The sequence below is a fragment of the Stigmatopora argus genome, chromosome 20 (genome assembly GCF_051989625.1).
Source record: "Stigmatopora argus isolate UIUO_Sarg chromosome 20, RoL_Sarg_1.0, whole genome shotgun sequence".
Lineage (NCBI taxonomy): Eukaryota > Metazoa > Chordata > Actinopteri > Syngnathiformes > Syngnathidae > Stigmatopora > Stigmatopora argus.
Window position 1 is genome coordinate 4,478,478 of NC_135406.1, and position 14,982 is coordinate 4,493,459.

The 14,982-nt window shown below is 40.3% G+C and overlaps 1 protein-coding gene and 5 long non-coding RNA genes across 9 annotated transcripts in view; 2 read left to right on the forward strand and 4 right to left on the reverse strand.

Annotated features, from left to right (window-relative positions):
- Positions 1-3,692: 3,692 nt before the first annotated feature.
- Positions 3,693-4,101, reverse strand: LOC144065331 (uncharacterized). Its single transcript, XR_013297153.1, has 3 exons — positions 4,071-4,101; positions 3,883-3,943; positions 3,693-3,816 (listed from the first exon to the last, which is right to left on the reverse strand). It is a non-coding gene; the product is annotated as an uncharacterized LOC144065331 (long non-coding RNA).
- LOC144065323 (uncharacterized) lies at positions 4,095-4,770 on the forward strand. The gene is made up of 3 exons (XR_013297141.1): positions 4,095-4,156; positions 4,222-4,315; positions 4,394-4,770. It is a non-coding gene; the product is annotated as an uncharacterized LOC144065323 (long non-coding RNA).
- Positions 4,095-4,845, reverse strand: LOC144065325 (uncharacterized). Its single transcript, XR_013297143.1, has 5 exons — positions 4,785-4,845; positions 4,516-4,719; positions 4,405-4,448; positions 4,214-4,291; positions 4,095-4,142 (listed from the first exon to the last, which is right to left on the reverse strand). It is a non-coding gene; the product is annotated as an uncharacterized LOC144065325 (long non-coding RNA).
- A 2,894-nt stretch (positions 4,846-7,739) lies between these two features.
- Positions 7,740-9,912, forward strand: LOC144065326 (uncharacterized). 4 transcript variants are annotated; one of them, XR_013297145.1, is made up of 10 exons: positions 7,740-7,799; positions 7,865-8,072; positions 8,136-8,246; positions 8,358-8,435; positions 8,507-8,573; positions 8,699-8,758; positions 8,822-8,930; positions 9,216-9,265; positions 9,332-9,345; positions 9,473-9,912. It is a non-coding gene; the product is annotated as an uncharacterized LOC144065326 (long non-coding RNA). The 4 variants fall into 4 exon arrangements; XR_013297146.1 differs by lacking the exons at positions 9,216-9,265; positions 9,332-9,345; positions 9,473-9,912 and having other exon boundaries at positions 7,865-7,960; positions 8,045-8,072; positions 8,822-8,945; XR_013297147.1 differs by lacking the exons at positions 9,216-9,265; positions 9,332-9,345; positions 9,473-9,912 and having other exon boundaries at positions 7,865-7,960; positions 8,045-8,072; positions 8,217-8,246; positions 8,822-8,945.
- LOC144065322 (uncharacterized) lies at positions 7,784-10,284 on the reverse strand. The gene is made up of 7 exons (XR_013297140.1): positions 9,647-10,284; positions 9,439-9,552; positions 8,807-8,910; positions 8,493-8,571; positions 8,334-8,427; positions 8,179-8,257; positions 7,784-8,066 (listed from the first exon to the last, which is right to left on the reverse strand). It is a non-coding gene; the product is annotated as an uncharacterized LOC144065322 (long non-coding RNA).
- Positions 10,285-14,253: 3,969 nt separating this feature from the next.
- Positions 14,254-14,982, reverse strand: part of LOC144066146 (uncharacterized) — a 32,269-nt gene continuing 31,540 nt past the window's right edge. The window contains exons 4-7 of the mRNA XM_077589492.1: positions 14,816-14,843; positions 14,641-14,670; positions 14,450-14,527; positions 14,254-14,378 (exon numbers count right to left, since the gene is read on the reverse strand). Coding sequence (XP_077445618.1) covers positions 14,484-14,527; positions 14,641-14,670; positions 14,816-14,843 — 102 coding nt within the window. The 3' untranslated portion in view covers positions 14,254-14,378; positions 14,450-14,483. The remainder of the gene's footprint in view (positions 14,379-14,449; positions 14,528-14,640; positions 14,671-14,815; positions 14,844-14,982) is intronic.

The following is a 14,982-nucleotide window of genomic DNA, read 5'->3' on the forward strand; positions in this document are numbered from 1 at the left end:
ATTTCTACTAGTAAAACGTGCACTTATTTTCTGTTCAGCTTGATTTTCATATCCCAGATAAGATAAAAACATATGGCCAACCTTCACAATTTAATTAAACATTTAATTTGCAAGATTATCTAACACAAAGTAGTAAAAATAATACTATAGATATATATCAAATGATAGTCATGCCATCTGCAAATGCAGACTGGTTTATTTTTTATTATTATTTTTTAATATTGCGCAAGGACAGAATGACTGCAATATTGATTTTCCCCTTTGAAGTATGAATTGTTTTCATGGATTTTGCATAATGCATAGGTTAATGTTTACATTTGATGAAATAGGCTAGTTTTATTTAACGATAAAATTATTTTGCGGGTGGGGTTTATTTAAATTTATTGGGCATGCGCAGTGCGGCTGAGGGTGTGTTTTGACACTTGAAGGGAGTGTTTTTGTGCGCAGAGCTTGAAAAAAAAATGCATTCGGGGTGGACCGGTGGGCGTGTCTGGCGCAGACTCCGCCCACCGACTCCAGCGCCGAAGGTGCAAGGCTTGGAAGGCTTGGAAGGCAAGGGGATTGCCAGGGTTTGAGTCGACGTTTTGCCCCATTTCATGCCGAAGGGGCGTGGCCAACTTAAAAGTGCATGAAATGAAGCCAAACTGCTCGGATAAGAGTCCAAATGTCTTCCCAACACTCTTGGTAGTCACTTGCCATGCATTTCAAGCCTGAAAATTGGACAATTTAATCTGACAATATGATAATGAGCTTCCTTAGCTCCGCCCACTGGGTAACATTCTCCTCTTTTCTTGCACTTTGAAGCTTAAATAAGTGATTGGGATGTGAAATGATGTGCCATGGTGATCGATTTGTGTCCATATTGTCCATATCGACCCCCTTGTATACTTTTTCCAATTGTTGTTAATATTTGGTGAGATTTTAGTGTTGTGTTCATAGTCAGTTGGCTTGAGTAGACAGATTTCATAGGCGCTCCATTGATTGTGACTAAGTGAAGTGGTTACTTCCTTAGACCCTTGGCCCCCGACACCCCCAATAGTACCTGATATGTGTCCAAAATGTTAGATGCATCACACCAATTGTGTATTATGCACTATTGTGGTCAGTAGATGATTTTCAGGAGTGGGTAGTAGAGCCCCCAAGTTACCTGAAGGTGACCCCCACCCCAAGCAGGGTACCTAATGATATGTCCTAGCTGGTCAAAATATTAGGTACACCCTCGACCCAGTTTATGTGGTCATATTGTATCATAGCAGACATCATGTGACGCTGAAGTTCCCCCCCCCCCCCACCACCTCTAAGTGTACCTAATGAAGTGTCCAAAATATTAAGTACACCCTCAAACTATAGTTTATTTGGTCATAGTCTCTCTTAGTAGCTAGACAAATGTCATTGTGTTGCAGACCCCCCCATTGACCCCCAGATGTTCCTAATGAAATGGCCACAATATTAGCTACACCGGCAGCCTGTATGTTTTGACTAGTATTTTGTAGAAAACGTCAAATTTAGTACCCCCCCAGATTGTTTGTACTTGGTGGAGCTGACTTTTTCCCCTCCCGAGGGTCTCAATAAATGTCAAAGTTGCTCAAATTATGAGTTACGTCTCGGTTAAATTATTACTGGTCAGTAGACTCCCATTCCAGACAAAGTGTGCAAACGGTCAAATTTATAGGGACCTCCGAGGTGTCTCATCGGCAAAAAAATTATTTTTTCTAAATGTTTTGTGTTTAAAACATGCAATCTCAGTCAAATTGCATTAGTGCTAACAAAAAAATGTCTTTGTTTACATGAGCGGAGGTCCGGAAGATGGAGTTGCTTCCACGTCCATCAACATGCGCGACGTAAGTGCTAACAAAGGTAGGAAATGCTCCATTAAATGTATATTGGTATTGAAAAAAAATGTTTTTAAGATTTATTTAGCATGCTGGTAATTGAATAGCTTGAATTAGAATCACATTTATTTGACCACCTGTGAAAAACAAGAACTTCTTTTGTAGAGCTAAAAATAATCATCCATGTTGTACTATATAAATGTAATTGTAGGTCTTAAAGTTCAAGATGCTAATGCTATTTTTGCTCTAGCATCATCTTATGTAAAGTTACATATAAATATTGGCAAGCTGGTTATGTGTTCAAGATACTAATGTTATTTTTGCGCTCGCATCATCTTATGTAAGGTTACTTATAATTACCGGTAGGCTAATTATGTAGCTGTAATGTCATATAAATGCTAGAATCGTCACTGACCGCTCTCGTTAAATGCGTTACAGTTCAAGATGCTAATGCTATTTTTGCGCTCGCATCATCTTATGTAAAGTTACATGTAAATATTGGTAGGCTAATTATGTGTTCAAGATGCTAATGCTATTTTCGCGCACGCATCATCTTATTTTAGGTTACTTTTCATTATCAGTAGGCTAATTATGTATCTGTAATGTCGTATAAATGTAATTCCAGGTCTTACAGTTCAAGATGCTAATGCTATTTTTGCGCTTGCCTCATTTTATGTAAAGTTACATGTAAATATTGGTAGGCTAATTATGTGTTCAAGATGCTAATGCTATTTTCGCGCACGCATCATCTTATGTAAGGTTACTTTTCATTATCATGAGGCTAATTATGTATCTGTAATGTCGTATAAATGTAATTCCAGGTCTTACAGTTCAAGATGCTAATGCTATTTTTGCGCTCGCATCATCTTATGTAAGGTTACTTATCATTATCAGTAGGCTAATTATGTATCTGTAATGTCATATGAATGCTAGAATCGTCACTGACTGCTCTCGTTGTCGTCTTCTTGACAGGATGGGGGTCGTTTTGGACGTGCACGGCGCCGCCGGACGGGCCCGCGTTGCAGCCGATCGTTTTGGGACACTCGCGTGTCCTCACCGGGTATGTGACGTCTCACACTTGAGCTTCTGCAGTGACCGACAGTGGCATCTGATGCTGTCAGAATGTCAAAAAAGCCATTTTTTGCTAACAATATATTGTTGAAATTTAATCAGTCTTTGTCTTTTTTTGCTAAAAGCATCCTTACTAAGTTTAAAATAGTTTTTTTCCTTAAAAATTTGTCTTTTGGGGGCATAAAACGGCCACCAAAAAGCGCTCTCAGAACGGTCAGGAAAAGTGGCCTCAGAAAAGCAGAAAATCTGCCCGGCAACGAGACGTGTCACGGCTCTGCCATCCAATCAGGGGCCTTAGAAATTGGCCTTAGCCACCTCCCCCCAATGCAAATTTGGATTTAGCCCCGCCCTGGTCCCGCCCACCCCGGACAGCCAATCACAGCACGGCATTTGGTCGACCACGCCCCTTTTGGTCTTAAAAACAGCTTTTTGGGGACTTAAACCCCGCCCCCTTCTACAAAGCCAGCCCCCTCAATTTAAGCCCTGCCCAGCAACGATATGGCCCACCCACTCCCAGAGAACCAATCAGGTGGCAGCATACACCTTCTACTTCCTGATTCTACACCAATCAGCGAATTTACACCCATACACAGAACCAATCAGGTTGCAGCATACATAATCTACTTCCTTATTCTACACCAATCAGCAAATTTACACCCATTTTTCCACCTATCAAATTGCTCTTGGCTAGTCATTTGCATAGCCCCGCCTATTCTTAAGAGTTTTATATAAATTTAAAATAATATAAAATAAAAATTATAGTAATAAAATAATATAGAACAAAGAAAGTGTTTTTGTGTTCAAATTTTTATTTATTTTTTCAGAGCAAAAGTCCAGATGTGAAGTCCAAAGTGAGAGGTCTTTAAGTTCTTCTTCCAACCAGTAGGAGTCGCACCGGAGCAGAGTGTTGAGACTTAAAGACAAAAAAAGTAAGTTAAAAGTGCATTCAAATAAGTGTGCAAACGGCGTTAAGACTTACCTTAGCATGATGCGACATGTCACTTAATGAATTGAGCAGGATGGCGTCATTTGGATTGCAACTGTGGAAGAATTACATTGCATTTAAATAATTGTCACAAGTTTAAGTCCACAAGGAGTCAAAACTGATTGTCCTTTGTATTTTATTGGCAAAATGCAACAATTAAGATAATCAACTCGTTGTCTCACAGGTGCAGCAGTTGGGGCGGGTCAAGGCGGGTCAAGGCGGGTCTCCAAAATGGCGTCTTCACTGGAATGAGTCTGCACAGAAGAAAGTGGGTGAGCATTTCATTCAGTCGTTTTTACCGTCTTAATAGTGCACATTCACTCACCTTTGCAGTGCAATCAAGCCAGAAGAATTCTGCTTCAGTCACCTTGAGCTGTAGCGCCCTCCGGTGGACACGATGAAACTAGTCAGCAAAAGAAAGTGGAAGGTAAATCATAGTTCAGAAGCGTCGCGCAAAAAGACATCAAAGTTGGACAATGTTTACGTCCGCCATTTTGTGTTGCAGTGTGCACCAACCTAGTGGACGTCGTCGTGGATGAAATCCAACATCAAGAATCCTTCTGGAATAGAATAATAAAGTTAGATTTGCACGTGGAACAATTATTTGCTCGTTTCACCTGTGCTCACCTGCAAGGTCGGACATCTTCGAAGTGGCCTGCAAAAGAAAAGGAGAGTCAAAAAGTATGGTTAACAGCCATTTTTGGTGCCAAGTGGATCAGCTGGCAGAATACTTACCGATGCAGCCTGTGGGAAGAAAGTAGACCATTAAGTATTTTCGAGGTTGATTTGGAGTATTTTAAGTACTTACTTGCTTCTTTTTCCACATGTGAGCTGTTAAAACAACGGAAATGTAAATTAGTCTCAAATAAAAAGTGAACAGACTTGGGAATACTTACTTTGGCTTTCCAGCGTGGAGCGACGCAAAGCTTCCATTCAATGATAGAGGCCGACTGCGCAATTACTTCCTCTTTAAATAGTTTTTCGGAAGTGACGTCATTGCGCACAAAAAATAAGTTTAAAAAATAATTTAGACGCGTCCTTCAATCAGAAAAGCGACTGGCCAGGGATCGTACCCGGACCTCCCACACCGTAGTCACTTTAACTATCCATTAGACTAATGAGCTGATGTTGAGGATGAATCTCAGAATGTATATCTCCAATTTTCAGTCACTCACATGTGGAAGACTGTTAAAAAATAAGTTAAATATGACTTCTAATTTTTCACTGGCAAAGCATTGGTGGTCGAATGGTTAAAGACACTGAATGCAAATACATTGGGATCGTGTTCGATTCTCACTCTTGCCAACTCTTTACCACTCTGGCATTTATGTTCGTAAATGCAGCTGCGAGTGAGAATCGAACCCGAGTCGCCTGCATCGCAGGCAATGTCTTATGCCAATCGCCACCTTGGCTGGATTTCCGCCGAAATTTCACACATAGAAAAGTGATAAATAATAGCAGCCAAGGACATTGCAGGAACCAAGGCCACAAGAGGGCAGCAAACATACGTCTATTCAGGCACACTCGTGGGACAATATGTGAGATGAGGTATATTGTACTGGAAAACAGTATAACAAGGAGTTATAGTTGGAAAAGCAATTGCAGTGTAATGTTTAAAACTGCCACAAGATGACAGCAAAACACCATATGTCTGTTCAGGGACACTCAGGACAATATGTGAGAGGAGGAATATTATACTAGAAAACAGTATACGGAGTTGGTTGGAAAAGCCATTGCAAAGTGCAATGCCTTAAAACAGCCACAAGAGGGAATGAAGTTTAACATGTCTTGTCGAGAATAAAATAGCATGTCTTCATACTCGCCTACAGAGTCACAACACAAAATCAAGGAATTAAGAATTTTTGTGGTTTATTACTATATTGGAGAGGGCTCAAGATGAATATTGCACATAATTTGTATGAGGAAGTTGGGGGTGACGCTGGGGAACACATTGAAAATAAAGTTCGACCAAATACACAAGCGTCTTGTCTGCTTTTGTCATGAAATAAACACAAAATAATGTTGGTGGTCATAGGATGGCAAGTGGAAGTCAGCCGTCTGCCTGCAGGAACAAGTCCAGTTTGCACCAAGAGAGGAACAAGCATTAAAGCTGCATCTGGCTGCGAATAAATGGATAAAAAAACAATTAAATGAGAACGTGTTCGATCGACCGAACAGTTGACGCATTAACAATGACGATAACATGAAGCGGATGAGTCCATTCACATCATTTGTCCATGATTTTGACACGCTTAACAGTAGCACATTCGTCTCTTGTTTCTATTGACCGAATAGTACGCCTAAAAAGACTACATTTATCTAAAATTATGCGCAGGAGACGAATTGTTTTGATCGGCTGCTGTTTACCACGACTTCCGCATTCGGGGATCTTCTTCTTTCAATAAAAGACGCTTTGCAAACAACCGTTGGGACCACAGTGCCCACGTGTGGACTGGATGTGTAATGACGGCCCTGTTTCTCATAGACGACTATGAATACGACCATTGTGTTTTCCTCCAATATAAGAAGGCAATTTTCGTCCATTTATGGCAGTATATTATATTGGAGAAAAAAAATTCCTCTTGCTATACATGGACGTTTAGAGGAGGAAAATAAATTAATTTCACCTTTCACCTTCCTGCTCCGTATACTGTTTTCTAGTACAATATACCCCCTCTCACATATTGTCCCATGAGTGTGCCTGAATACATATGGTGTTTTGCTGTCTTCTTGTGGCAGTTTTAAGAAGTACACTCTGCAATTGCTTTTCCAACCAACTCCTTGTTACCAGTGCATCACTGTAGTACAGGGGTCGGGAACCTTTTTGACGAAGAGAGCCATAAACAAATCATATTTTCAAACATTATTCGTTGAGAGCCATACTCAGAATTTAAAAGTAAAAATACACCAGTGTGCATTTATTAATCATTTCACCACTTTGAAAGTAAAAAAAACGTCTCTCAATTCTTTTAAGAATATTTTTTCACTGTTGCTAATCAATGAGTATCAATGAGAGTAAGCATGCAGAAGAAGTATAATGAAGAAAAATTATTATTAAAAAGGTGCTAGAGATAATGTCGGCGCCACAGTGTGACGCTCTCATTGTGTGTTCGGGGCTTAGGTGGTTGCTCACCAGCGGTTCCCATATTTTATCACACAGGTTAGCGGCGAGCCATATACACCCATCAAAAGAGCCACATATGGCTCCCGAGCCATAGGTTCCCTACCCCTGCTGTAGTAGATTCATAGACTTCGCTCGCATCATATTGTGCTAAGTATGCCTGATCAGACGTGTGTTTGCTGCTCTCTTGTGGCAAATGTTGGACATTGCTCCCTGCAACGTACTTGGCTGCTATTATTTATCACTTTTCTATGTGCGAAATTTCGGCGTAAATCCAGCCAAGGTGGCGATTGGCATAAGACATTGCCTGCGATGCAGTCGACCAGGGTTCGATTCTCACTCGCAGCTGCATTGACGAACATAAATGCCAGAGTGGTAAAGAGTTGGTAAGAGTGAGAATCGAACCCAAGCCCAATTCATTCTCAATAAGCGTCTTTAACCATTGGACCACCAACGCTTTGCCAAGAAAAAATGGAAGTCATATTTAACCTGTTTTTTGACAATCTGCCGAATGTGAGTGACTGAAAATCGGAGATATACATTCTGAGATAAAACGTTGACATCAGCTCATTGGTCTAATGAATAGAGTAAGTGACTGCGGTTTGGGAGGTCCGGGTACGATCCCCGGCCGATCACTCTTCTGTTTGAAGGACGCGTCTAAATTATTTTGTAAACTTTTTTCGTGCGCAATTACGTCACTTCCGAAAAACTATTTAAAGACGAAGTAATTGCGCAGTCGTCCTCTTTCAATTATTGGAGGCTTCGCGTCGCTCCACACTGGAAAGCCAAAGTAAGTATTCCCAAGTCTGTTCACTTTTTATTTGAGACTAATTTACATTTCTGTTGTTTTAACAGCTCACATGTGGAAAAAGAAGCAAGTAAGTACTTAAAATACTCCAAATCAACCTCGAAAATACTTAATGGTCTACTTTCTTCCCACAGGCTGCATCGGTAAGTATTCTGCCAGATGATCTACTTGGCACCAAAAATGGCTGTTAACCATACTTTTTGACTCTTTCTCCTTTTCTTTTGCAGGCCATTTCCAAGATGTCCGACCCTGCAGGTGAGTACAGGTGAAACGAGCAAACAATTGATCCACGTCTAACTGTCTATTATTCTATTCCAGAAGGCGAAAGTAGAGTAACAAAGATCAAGTTAAGATAACTTACCATGTCCAATTTTGACTCCTGTCTTTTGATTCTTCCAGTTGGATTTCATCCACGACGACGTCCACTAGGTTGGTGCACACTACAACACAAAATGGCGGACGTGAACATTGTCCAACTTTGACGTCTTTTTACGTGACGCTTCTAAACTTATTTACCTTCCACTTTCTTTTGCTGACTAGTTTCCTCGTGTCCACCGGAGGTCGCTGCAGCTCAAGGTGACTGAAGCAGAATACTTCGGGCTTGATTATACTGCAAAGGTGAGTGAATGTGCGCCATTAAGACTGTAAACACGACTGAATGAAATGCTCACCCACTTTCTTGTGTGCAGACTCATTCCAGTGAAAACGCCATTTTGGAGACCCGCCTTGACCCCCCCCGCCCCAACTGCTGCACCTGTGAGACAACGAGTTGATTATCATTGTTGCATTCTGCCAATAAAATACAAAGGACAATCAGTTTTGACTCCTTGTGAACTTATACTCTTGACAATTGTTTCAAATGCAATGTTTTTCTTTCACAGTTGCAGTCCAAATGATGCTCTCCTGCTCCAACAACAAGTGACACATCGCAACATGCTAAGGTAAGTCTTATCACCATTTGCACACTTATTTGAATGCACTTAACTTACTTTTTTGTCTTTAAGTCTCCACACTCTGCTCCGGTGCGTGTCCTACTGGTTGGAAGAAAAACTTCAAGACCTCTTATTTTGGACTTAACATCTGGACTTTTGCTCTGAAACAAATAAAAATAAAGTTGTACACAAACAATTTCTTAATTCTATATTTTATTCATTAAAATATTTTTTATTTTACAATTATTTTTAAATGTTATACATATTTTTAAGGATGGGTGGGGCTATGCAAATGACTGGCCAATATGTATTTGATTGGTGGCGAATTGGGTATAAATTTGCTGATTGGTGTAGAATAAGGAAGTGGATGGTGTATACTGCAACCTGATTGGTGCTCTGCGAATGGGTGTAAACTCCTGATTGCAATCTTAATAACTGTTCTGTTTAAATCAAATCTACTTTTCAGCATGCTAGCATTTTCGAGCTATGAGAAGAAGAAAGTTCATCTGTTAGGAGGTAACTATTAAACATATTCACAAATTAACCAAACAAGTGCAATAATTGTCTCCTTTGTGTCCACAGGCACTCATCTTAAGGTAAGTGGGCAACAGGACTTAAATGATCCACTTCGACACTAAATGGCAGGCATCCTATTAACATTTAATTTAAAAAGCCTCAACTCTACTTACCATGTTGCTGACTGTTTTCCTTTTTCTGTTGCAGACCTCAACCAAAATGGCCGACTCATCAGGTTTCTTGCTGCCTGTACGTACTCCGATCCAGCAGATGGGAGTGCAACACAACTGGCGGAAGGACAACATATTCAATCCGTTGCGAAAGAAACACTTGTGAAAAGTCAGTATCCGCCATTCTGTGAATAAATCTAATAATGCTCACCTACTTCCCGTAGAAACGCCATCAGGAAGACGAGTCCTCCACCTGTGATTCACTTTTTTATGCATGCTAATAAAATTGATTGAAATGACAGGGTTGTGAGATATTATCATTAATTAAATTGGGTTAAATTAATTCGTTAATAATGTAATCCAGTGTACAATCATTAATTCCCATATTTACGCGTCTTAATTTCTTAAATCAAAACGGCTGTCCAATTATACCAAAATAAACGCCCAAAACTAATCACTCATCATAGGCAACAAACAAAAAACATATAAATCCTCGCCGTTGATGGGAATATGCTTTCAAATTTAATGCCTATTCCTTGCACTGTCACTAATTAGAATAATAAAAAAATATATCTAATGTCTATCTTGTTTCAATATTTATCTTGTCTTAAAAACGAAGATATGGGGGAGAAACATAATGCTGTTGGCCAGGAAAAAGCCTGTCAAAGTTAGTATCTATATATGTACACGTTAAGCATTAAGGTTTTCAGTAAAGTGGGAAACTTTCGTAAAAGAAGGAGGTGATTGGAAGGAAAGTCATTTTACGTGGCTAAATTATTAGAAAAGCAATAAACCGTTCGAATTATTTGGAAGCGAAATCGGGGAAACAAAGAACGAGCAGGATTTGTTTACGTCTGCTTTTGTCGCTCTATTTATACGTAATATGTCGTTTGCGCAGGCGCGTTATCGTGGGCATTCCCGAAATGACGTCAGTCGGAAATCCAGGTTGACACTGGCACCGGCGACCCAGAAGTGGAACTGGGAGCGGAACAGAAAGCGAGAGACGAATTTGTTTGTCGTGCTTTCTTTTGTTTTTAAACTGTTTTGGCGTTTTATCGCATGATCTAAATGGGGGATTTTACAGTAAAAACAACTAAGTGACGTTTGATGGTTACATGAACAGAAGTCCGCAAGGAAGGAGTTTTTTTCGAGGTTTTTTGGCTGATTTTTTTGCACTCGGTGCAGGCTGCACAACGAAAGTCACGAACAAGGTAAGAAATGCTGCAATTTTCTACTACAAGCGTCTTTTGATGTATTTTTCTACTTGTAAAACGTGCACTTCATTCTGTTCAGCTTGATCTTCATATCCCAGATCAGATCAAAACATTTAGCCAACCTCCACAATTTAATGAACCATTTCCCCAATTTATAATTTATTTGATTATCTGCCACAAAGTGAAGAAAAACTATTCTAGATATATATCAAATGATCCTGAAAATCTGCAAATGCAGACTGGTTTATTTTTAAATATTTCACAATGACAGATTGGCTCAAATATTAATTTTCCATGAAAGGCATAACCCAATAATGGCTAAACAGTATGTAAAATCATATTTGTGATGTGTAAATGAATCCAAATGAATAATTTTTCATAGTTTTTAAAGATTGCTCCTGAGGAAAAGCTTGACAGAAAATAATGCATGGGTTAATGTTGACATTTGATGAAATAGGCTGCTTTTATTTAACGATAAAATTATTTTGCGGGCGGGGTTTATTTAAATTAATTGGGCATGCGCAGTGCGGCTGAGGGTGTGTTTTGACACTTGAAGGGAGTGTTTTTGTGCGCAGAGCTTGAAAAAAAAATGCATTCGGGGTGGACCGGTGGGCGTGTCTGGCGCAGACTCCGCCCACCGACTCCAGCGCCGAAGGTGCAAGGCTTGGAAGGCTTGGAAGGCAAGGGGATTGCCAGGGTTTGAGTCGACGTTTTGCCTCATTTCTTGCCGGAGGGGCGTGGCCAACTTAAAAGTGCATGAAATGAAGCCAAATTGCTCGGATAAGAGTCCAAATGTCTTCCCAACATTCTTGGTAGTCACTTGCCATGCATTTAAGCCTGAAAATTGGACAATTTTATCTGACAATATGCTTATGAGCTTCCTTAGCCCCGCCCACTGGGTAACATTCTCCTCTTTTCTTGCCCTTTGAAGCTTAAATAAGTGATTGGGATGTGAAATGATGTGCCATGTTGATCGATTTGTGTCCATATTGCCCATATCGACCCCCATGTATACTTTTTCCAATTGTTGTTAATATTTTGTGAGATTCTAGTGTTGTGTTCATAGTCAGTTGGCTTGAGTAGACAGATTTCATAGGCGCTCCATTGATTGTGACTAAGTGGAGTGGTTACCTCCTTAGACCCTTGGCCCCCAAGACGCCCAATAGTACCTGATATGTTTCCAACATCTTAGATGCATCATCCCAATAGTGTATTATGTTCTCTTTTGGTCTGTAGATGATTGTCATGAGTGGGTAGTAGAGCCCCCAAGTTACCTGAAGGTGACCCCCACCCCAAGCAGGGTACCTAATGATATGTCCTAGCTGGTCAAAATATTAGGTACACCCTCGACCCAGTTTATGTGGTCATACTGTATCATAGCAGAATTGCAGACCTCAAGTCGGCCCCCAGCACCTCTAAGTGTACCCTCTGAAGGGTCCAAAATGGCCAAAATATTAGGTACACCCTCAAGCTATAGTTTATTTGGTCATAGTCTCTCATAGTAGCTAGAAAAATGTCATTGTGTAGTAGAATCCCCCCACATAATCTATTTTTGGTCAGTAGACTCCCATTCCAGGGAAAGTGTGCGAACGGCCAAAATATTAGGGACCTCCGAAGTGTCTCATTGGCACAAAATGACTTTTTTTCTAAATGTTTTGTGTTTAAAACATCCTAGTCAAATTGCATTTGTGCTCACAAAAAATGTCTTTTTGTTTACATGAGCGGAGGTCCGGAAGATGGAGTTGCTTCCACGTCCATCAACCTGCGCGACGCAAGTGCTAACAAAGGTAGGAAATGCTCCATTAAATGTATATTTGTATTGAAAAAATGTTTTTAAGATTTATTTAGCATGCTGGTAATTTAATAGCTTGAATTAGAATCACATTTATTTGACCACCTGTGAAAAACAAGAACTTCTTTTGTAGAGCTAAAAATAATTATCCATGTTGTATTATATAAATGTAATTGTTAGTCTTAAAGTTCAAGATGCTAATGCTATTTTTGTTCTAGCATCATCTTATGTAAAGTTACATATAAATATTGGCAAGCTAGTTATGTGTTCAAGATACTAATGTTATTTTTGCGCTCGCATCATCTTATGTAAGGTTACTTATCATTATCAGTAGGCTAATTATGTATCTGTAATGTCGTATAAATGTAATTTCAGGTCGTACAGTTCAAGATGCTAATGCTATTTTTGCGCTTGCATCATTTTATGTAAAGTTACATGTAAATATTGGTAGGCTAATTATGTATTCAAGATGCTAATACTATTTTTGCGCTTGCATCATCTTATGGAAGGTTACATATAAATATCGGTAGGCTGATGATGTGACTGTAATGTCATATGAATGCTAGAATCGTCACTGACTGCTCTCATTGTCGTCTTCTTGACAGGATCGGGGACGTTTTGGACGTGCACGGCGCTGCCGGACGGGCCCGCGTTGCAGCCGATCGCTTTGGGACACTCGCGTGTCCTCAATGGGTATGTGACGTCTCACACTTGAGCTTCTGCAGTGACCGACAGTGGCATCTGATGCTGTCAGAATGTCAAAAAAGGCATTTTTTGCTAACAATATATTGTTGAAATTTAATCAGTCTTTGTCTTTTTTTTGCTAAAAGCATCCTTACTAAGTTTAAAATAGGTTTTTTCCTTAAAAATGTGTCTTTTGGGGGCATCAAACGGCCACCAAAAAGCGCTCTCAGAACGGTCAGGAAAAGTGGCCTCAGAAAAGCAGAAAATCTGCCCGGCAACGAGACGTGTCACGGCTCTGCCATCCAATCAGCGGCCTTAGAAATTGGACTTAGCCACCTCCCCTCAATGCAAATTTGGATTTAGCCCCGCCCTGGTCCCGCCCACCCCGGACAGCCAATCACAGCACGGCATTTGGTAGGCCACGCCCCTTTTGGTCTTAAAAACAGCTTTTTGGGGACTTAAACCCCACCCCCTTCTACAAAGCCAGCCCCCTCAACTTAAGCCCTGCCCAGCAACGATATGGCCCACCCACTCCCAGAGAACCAATCAGGTGGCAGCATACACCATCTACTTCCTTATTCTACACCAATCAGCGAATTTACACCCATACACAGAGAACCAATCAGGTTGCAGCATACACCGTCTACTTCCTTATTCTACACCAATCAGCAAATTTACACCCATTTTTCCACCAATCAAATTGCTCTTGGCTAGTCATTTGCATAGCCCCACCCATTATTAAAAAGTTTTATAAAAATTTAAAATTATAAAATAAAAATTATAATAAATAAAATAATATAGAATAAAGAAAGTTTTTTGTGTACATATTTATTTTTATTTGTTTCAGAGCAAAAGTCCAGATGTGAAGTCCAAAGTGAGAGGTCTGCAAGTTCTTCTTCCAACCAGTAGGAGTCGCACCGGAGCAGAGTGTGGAGACTTAAAGACAAAAAAAGTAAGTTAAAAGTGCATTCAAATAAGTGTGCAAACGGCGTTAAGACTTACCTTAGCATGATGGGACATGTCACTTAGTGTATTGAGCAGGAGGGCATCATTTGGGCAGCAACTGTGGAAGAATAACATTGCATTTAAAACAATTGTCACAAGTTTAAGTCCACAAGGAGTCAAAACTGATTGTGCTTTGTATTTTATTGGCAGAATGCAACAATTAAGATAATCAACTCGTTGTCTCACAGGTGCAGCAGTTGGGGCGGGTCAAGGCGGGTCTCCAAAATGGCGTCTTCACTGGAATGAGTCTGCACAGAAGAAAGTGGGTGAGCATTTCATTCAGTCGTTTTTACCGTCTTAATAGTGCACATTCACTCACCTTTGCAGTGCAATCAAGCCAGAAGAATTCTGCTTCAGTCATCTTGAGCTGCAGCGCCCTCCGGTGGACACGAGGAAACTAGTCAGTAAAAGAAAGTGCAAGGTAAATCATAGTTCAGAAGCGTCGCGCAAAAAGACATCAAAGTTGGACAATGTTTACGTCCGCCATTTTGTGTTGCAGTGTGCACCAACCTAGTGGACGTCGTCGTGGATGAAATCCAACTGCAAGAATCAAAGACCGGAGTCAAAAATGGACATGGCAAGTCATCTTAACTTAATCTTTGTTACTCTACTTTCGCCTTCTGGAATAGAATGACAGTTAGATTTTCACGTGGAACAATTGTTTGCTCGTTTCACCTGTGCTCACCTGCAGGGTTGGACATCTTGGAAGTGGCCTGCAAAAGAAAAGGAGAAAGAGTCAAAAAGTATGGTTAACAGCCATTTTTGGTGCCAAGTGGATCAGCTGCCAGAATACTTACCGATGCAGCCTGTGGGAAGAAAGTAGACCATTAAGTATTTTCGAGGTTGATTTGA